The sequence below is a fragment of the Electrona antarctica genome (assembly GCF_951216825.1).
Source record: "Electrona antarctica genome assembly, chromosome: 11".
NCBI classification, from domain to species: domain Eukaryota; kingdom Metazoa; phylum Chordata; class Actinopteri; order Myctophiformes; family Myctophidae; genus Electrona; species Electrona antarctica.
The window spans coordinates 5332749-5340317 of record NC_136792.1 but is presented as its reverse complement, the minus strand read 5'-3'; the positions used below and the strand labels follow the sequence as shown (position 1 = coordinate 5340317).

General features: G+C 43.0%; 1 protein-coding gene across 1 annotated transcript; it reads left to right on the top strand.

Moving 5' to 3' along the window:
* Nucleotides 1–276: 276 nt before the first annotated feature.
* Nucleotides 277–7193, top strand: LOC306933001 (carbohydrate sulfotransferase 12-like; the record flags this gene model as incomplete). The annotated part of the gene is made up of 4 exons (XM_079514971.1): nucleotides 277–414; nucleotides 2623–2775; nucleotides 6103–6282; nucleotides 6553–7193. 4 exons carry the CDS (start codon nucleotides 277–279, stop codon nucleotides 7105–7107), a joined length of 1026 nt encoding a protein of 341 aa, XP_079371097.1. The 3' UTR covers nucleotides 7108–7193.
* Nucleotides 7194–7569: the final 376 nt, after the last annotated feature.

The window sequence follows — 7569 nt, the reverse complement described above, 5'->3', positions numbered from 1 at the left end:
GCCTGTAACCCTGCATCAGACATATTGCTAGTACAGTAACCCTGCATCAGACATATTGCTAGTACAGTAACCCTGCATCAGACATATTGCTAGTACAGTAACCCTGCATCAGACATAATGGTACAACAATGCTGCCGCACGGAAATAATGAAAATAGCCGATCTACAAGTGTAGAGCTGCTATTTTCACTTGAACAATCATTCATTTATCGGAACCGTGTTCAAAGCGATTGAAATACTTGTGATTATGAATTCCCATCTCCCCAGCCCTGACGCCATGGAAAAGTCGAGATGGTTCAGTATCGTCATGCTCCTGGGCTCTGCCTTCATGATCCTCCTGATCATCATTTACCGGGACGACCTGGGTGTCGAGCCACTCCAAGCTCCACCCCACGCCAAGCTCCACGATAGACAGGTTAGATTCTATATATGAACTTAATTATTAACTATAACAGTTACCATTAATGTGCATTACACAAGCCCATAACTAACTGTGTTGGTGTCATATTATTATTGATTTGGTGGTATAGCGGTACATTGTTTCAATATGTTTTTTAATATTTAATCGATGAACATTGTTAGCAAGAGCTTGTGACTGAGTAATAACTATGTCACGGTGCGACTCAGGAGATGTAGGACCCAATTGCAGAAACAGAGCAGGAGCAGAGCAGGTCAAATGTAGGTGATTTATTCTCCGAAACACTGGAACACAAGAGAACGCAGGAGAATACAAAGAACACTACGAGAACATAACTAGGACTGAACACTGTAACAACATCTAAGATCTGGCAGGGAACACAAGGAACTGAGGGTTTAAGTAGACACAGGATAACAATACACAGGTGAACAGACCTAACAATCAACACAGGGATTGGCTGGGAGACTAACAGGACACAGGTGGAGCAAACTAATAAGGTGAGACAAGACAGGAAACAGTAACTAGGGAAAACAGGAAACACTGGGACATCACTACATAATAAAAGGTATTCAACAGACAGATCGTGACACTATATATATACATATATGCTAATAATGTTCATCGGTTAAAAAAACAGACTCAAAAGGTTTCATTAATTTATTTATATTATTATTCTTTTAGGTTGTATGACCTCAATTACACCCACACAACCTGCACTTTGAACATTCAGTGGATTTCTCTCTGTGTTCTGAAGCCTTTTGAGTTGCAATGAAAACAGGCAAACAGGCCTCAACAGTGACATCTGCTGGCAAATTGGTATGTCATATTTGGGATTTGTGGACTCTTGCATCACAGTCCACAGGAACATCTGAGCAGTTGTTTGAGCCAGAAAATCCCAGAACACAGAAAATCCACTGAATGTTAAAAGTTGGTGGGTGATGTCACAATCCCTTTAACCCATTTAGGCCTGACATTGAAATTAAAAAAATGTCTTCTAAATTCTGACAGTTTTCTGAAATAGGCTACCTCATGTTTCTGTATCAGTGATGCTCAATATTTCATGTCAAGGACCCCAAAAAAGATATGTAATTGGCCGCCGACCCCCCCCCCCCCCCCCCCCCCCCCCTCCATCTGAAAATATGTTATTCCAGGAACCCCTCGGAAGCAAAGATTTGAGTTAAAAACGTTCGCTCTGAGAGAATATATATTCAAAGATTTGTGCCGCATTTTCAAGATTTTTCAAAAATAGCAGACCTACAAGCTCGTAGCGTGGATGAGCTTGTAGATTTGCTATTTGTCAATAGCTAAAGTATAAAACAAATATAGGTTTGGGTTGTGTAGTTACCTCGCCATGATGTAACTCCAAATGTGGACAAGAAATAAAAAATAATTGCTCCAGTGATTAGAAATTAAATTGATAATTAAAAATATGCTCCTCATTGACTTACATTGTACGCTAAAACAGCTCTCAAAGTCACTCTTTTAGTACGTAAACATCACCAAAACTCATGTGGTTTTATTTTTTCATAAAAATGTTAACTTCCTGTTGATTTGTCCATTTTATTAGGAAGAAAACATATTTTATGAAAAAATAAAACCACATGAGCTTTGGTGATGCTCTATAATCTATATTGTCTGAATCAACTTTGTTTGTGTTTGTTTACGTACTAAAAGAGTGACTTTGAGAGCCCTTTTAGCGTACAATTTAAGTCAATGAGGAGCATATTTTGAATTATCAAATTCTAATCACTGGAATCACTTTTTTTTTTAATTTCTTGTCCACAGTTACATCATGGCAAGGTATACACAACCCAAACCTCAAGGTATACACAACCCAAACCTCAAGGTATACACAACCCAAACCTCAAGGTATACACAACCCAAACCTCAAGGTATACACAACCCAAACCTCAAGGTATACACAACCCAAACCTCAAGGTATACACAACCCAAACCTCAAAAACGCTTTAACCACTTTGAACCCTTTTGGGCATGGCAAAAACGGTCAAAATGTTGTCAAAACTAATTGGGGAAAATATTATATAGACACGCTCACGTGTTCTGAGCTTATTTTCATATATTTTCATATTATGCTGAAGTAATATATAATTTATACAAAACGGCGACGATTGAGTAAAGTTTTATGGACGGCTTCAGAGTTGAATTGTTAGAGATAAACCTTCCTGAACTGTACTGAACGGACAGGAGCAGAGACGGCTTCTGCTTAAGGAGATGTGCAGTAGTGATAACTTGACGTTCCCTAAGAAGAAACGCTCCTTCGATGACATCCCTGACGAGGAACTGAAACATCTTATTGTGGACGACAAACACGGCATCATCTACTGCTTCGTTCCCAAGGTACACGTACTGTAGCCCTTATGATGGGGGATTTGGTCATTAGAATTCCATGCTAGAAGGCTTTCTTAAGCGTCTTTGAGTGTCATGAAAAGCGCTATATAAATCCCAGATGTTATTATTATTATTACCTTTATTTGTAGTTGTTACGTCCCCACCAAAGAGGTCCAGGTGTTATTTTGTGCAAAAGCGCATTATTGGCTATTTCCCCTACCATAAGCCCTCAATGAATTGAATTGAATGGCATTGCATTGAATGGGGCACTGGGGTGTTGTGCTAATTCGCTTATTTCCATCGCTCAAAAATATATATTTTTTTGTATATATCAAAAAGAATGTGAATAGTATCCCAAGTGGCACACTTTACTACTTACAGTATTTAGATGGAAATAAGAGAATTAGCACAAAAACCCAACCCCCATTGAGGGCTTATATTAGGAGAAATAGCCAATAATGCACTTTTGCACAAAATAACACCTGGACCTCTTTGGTGGGGACGTAACAACTACAAATAAAGGTAAGAAAGCCTTCTAGCATGGAATTCTCTTTTAACCCAGGGGTTTTCAACAGGTGGCCCGTGGACCACTGGTGGTCTGTGGAAGTATTGCATGTGGTCCCTGACCATTGATTTCAAATCAAATCAAATCAATTTTATTTGTATAGCACATTTAAAAACGACTCTCATCGTACCAAAGTGCTTCACAGGTCACAGAAAAACAATACGATACAGTGCAATACAGTACATCAGTGAAACAATAAAATAAAATGATAAAAAATGCATAGTTATGGTACAGTAGTCAAGAGAGATGTTAAGCAGTTAAAAGGCAGTACGAAAAAAAAACGTATCCTAGGTATAAAGTGCACGAGTATTAGGGGGACTGGAAGGCTTGAGAGTAGAGGAACGTTTTGAGCCTAGACTTAAAACTCTCAGTGGAGGGGGCAGATCTGACAGCGAGAGGAATGCTATTCCAAAGTATAGGAGCTGCGACAGCAAAGGCTCGGTCGCCCCTGAGCCTCTTCCTTGTTGCTGGGACTACTAGGAGTCGTCTGTCTGCTGACCTGAGGGTCCTGATGGAGGAGGAGTATGATAGGAGGTCAGAGATGTAGGAGGGGGCCAGTCCGTTTAGTGCTTTGTATGTGAAGAGAAGGGTTTTGAATTTAATTCTGAACCGGACTGGCAACCAGTGGAGAGAGGCAAGGACAGGGGTGATATGGTCTCGCCTCTTGGTGCCAGTCAGGAGTCTGGCAGCCGCATTTTGCACCAGTTGGAGACAGGATAGGGATGACTGGGAAATTCCGGTGTAGAGGGAGTTGCAATAATCTAGACGGGATGAAATGAGTGCATGGATGACAATTTCGAGGTCGTGTGTGGAGAGAAATGGCTTAATTTTGGTGATGGAGCGGAGGTGGAAAAAGCTGGTTTTGACTATGGTGTTGATTTGTTTGTCGAATTTAAAGGCGGAATCAAAAAGCACCCCAAGGTTTTTAGCGTGGGGTTTGACAAGGGGGGCGAGGTCGCCAAGGTCATTTTTTATTTGTGTGATGGAGTCAGGTGGACCAAATAGTACTATTTCAAATTTACTGTCATTTAGTTGTAGGAAGTTTTGTGCCATCCATCTTTTGATGTCGGTGAGGCATTTATTTAGGTTGTTTAGTGTGGATTGATCGTTGGGTTTCAGAGGGAGATATAGTTGGGTGTCATCTGCGTAGCAGTGGAATGAGATGTTATATTGTCTGATGATATGACCAAGGGGGAGCATATAGAGGGAAAACAAGATGGGGCCTAGGATGGATCCTTGGGGGACTCCGCAGTAATGTACTCATTGTACTGTAGTATTTGTTGTTGTTTTTTTTAATTTTCTTTCCACAAATTGAGAAACAGTGAACTGAATAACCTGATGACCTATTATGAAACTCATACTGCACCGGATTGTCTGGTTGAGTCATTATTATTATTATTATTATTATTATTATTATGACGACATTATTAGGAGTCATTGACAATGGACCATTGGTTGAGAAAAAAGTCACACCCGTGTGAACTGAGTGGTGCAAGGTCTTATATAGTCTGATCAGCTATGTCAGTGACGTCACACACTAACCATAGTAACCATGCTCACCTTTGCACGTACACAGGTACACAAACATAGATACAGACAAAGCTGGTTGTTGGAGTGGTTTGCACCACTCAAAAAATGGTATTGTATTAAGTCAGGGTGGTGGTCCCTCGTTCACAATCACTTGAAAACCCCTATATTAACCCATTTTGGACCAGGGGCGGATTTACTGTATAGCAAAGTAATGCCTTACTTTGCTACGTTTCTGCCTCCCCTCCGACAAAATTAATTATTAAATGATATCGCCTATAGGCCGCCGCCTAGCCGCTACGCAAGGCCCACAGTGTATCAGACAGAAGAATCTGTCTGTGTCCTGCGTGTCTGGAGGGGGTTGAGTTGATATCTGAAGTCTTTTCACACTCTGGTGTGAAACGTGTCTGCCAGGTGTCAGCATGGCATCCCCCCGTTCACAGAACCGCTTTTCACCACGACATATAAACACGACACACACGTCCCGACAACCTCATTCTTCATTTGATTGTTGAGAAAGCAGAGCAGAGACACAGCAATAGCACCGGAGAAAGCAAAAAGTTTGTCGAGGCCAGGGCAAACTTATTTTCGAAGCGAGGACACCTAAACTTATAGGGTAGGGCCGGTATAGGCTACCACCACGGCACTGCATGCTTACAGCGGCTGACCGGCAGCAATCACACCAGCCGCGCTCACCACTACCCCCCGGGTTTAGCTCCGACAATTATCGTCGCTTAAAGTGTCGGAAAGTCCCAGGGGTGCGCGGATGGCCTCCCGGGCACACGTCCCCAGCCTGTTACAAGCCCCTGGGTCATCCCAGGGGCGTGCATCGCTTTTTGTGCTAATTGTTGAGTTGTCCCAGGGGCGCGTGGTTCTCCGACAGCGGGACCCCAGTCGAATAATGCCTGCCAGGGGGTGTATAAGTGTGGGTACTCGGGGACCAGCGGTGCACCTGGTTTCCCCCGGAGTCGAACGCCCATTGCACTAAGTGTCAAAGTATCCCAGGGGCGCGTGGTTCTCCGACAGCAGGACCCTAGTCGAAAAATGCCCGCCAGGGGGTGCTTATGTGTGGGTACTCGGGGACCAACGGTGCTGGGTAGATGTCAGGGTTAATACTATAACTCCTGAGCAGAGATTTGACAAATATGGGCATCTAAACTCTGCATGCATGCAGGCACTAACTTCACAAATGATATAATGTATCACGGATGCAGGTTCTGGCAACTTTCAACTTTATTCCATAGGTTGGGTGCACTAACTGGAAGAGGGTCATGATAGTGCTGAGTGGGATTCAACAGCAGGACGGTTCCCCCTACAAGGACCCACTGGCTATCCCCTATGATCTGGTACACAGCGAAAGCACACATTTCACCTTCGACAGGTTCAGGGAGCGCTATGGCGACTCCTCACGCCAGCTCATGAAGGTCAGTCTATGACAAAGACCTTTCAGAAAGCTTGACCAGTTCCACAAACGGGTAGCTGGTCTAATAAATAAATAAATAATTATCAATATGTTGACATTTATTAAATCACTTATTTGAAGGAAGAATATCCTTCTGGAGCTTAATTTCATAACTAAAAAGAGCAGCACAGCTATCAGTCCTTGTTTTAAAAGTAATATGTAAACTGTATAGCATTTCATGTGCGCTTCATTTTCACGAATCCTATTTTCTGTGATGTTTTATTTCTCAAAGAGGAAGCTAAAAAACTACACAAAGTTCCTGTTTGTGCGGGATCCCTTTGTGCGCCTCATCTCTGCCTACCGCGACAAGTTTGAGAAACACACCCCCAACAAAATCTTCTACAGCTACGCTCGGGACATGCTGCGGCGCTACGCTAACAAGACGGCCCCTGCCTCTGATCGTGATGCGTTCGCCATGGGGCTTCGCCCATCCTTTGCCCACTTCATGCAGTATCTCCTGGACCCCCAGACAGAGAAGAACAAGCCGTTCAATGAGCACTGGCTTCAGATGTACCGGCTTTGCCACCCCTGCCAGATCCAGTATGACTTTGTGGGCCACATGGAGTCGCTTGAGGAGGATGCTAAGCAGCTTCTGCGTCAGCTGAGAGTAGATGATGTGGTGGAGTACCCTGTGTCGGCGCATCCCAGGAACCTCACAACCAGCAACTTGTTGGCTGACTGGTTCAGCACTGTGCCCCTAGAGGCCCGGAGGGAACTCTACAAGCTGTATGAGGCTGATTTCAAGCTCTTTGGTTACGACAGACCAGACTCCATCCTTAATGAATGACAAGCACTCCAGGAGAAATGACGTCGCCTCCATGTTCAGATCAAGTGTGACAAACTGCTTTGTATGTGATTTGAAGGGGAAAAAAAGATGGCACATTGGTAAGGACATGGCACCTTATTAAAGATGGCACATTGGTAAGGACTTTGCACCTTAAAGATGGCACATTGGTAAGGACTTTGCACCTTATTAAAGATGGCACATTGGTAAGGACTTTGCACCTTATTAAAGATGGCACATTGGTAAGGACTTTGCACCGTACGCCTGAACATTTCAAGTGTGATGAAATGAACACAAGCTCATATTTTGGAATTTACAGGTTATTGTTAAAGATGTGCCGTGATTTATTTCCACCCTAAAACATGATCATCAGGTCTTATTGTTATATAAGGAGGTATAATTTGTACAGTATTTGTTAAAATGTCGTTTTTATGTGGGCACCCCCACCAGTTCATTAAGTATGCC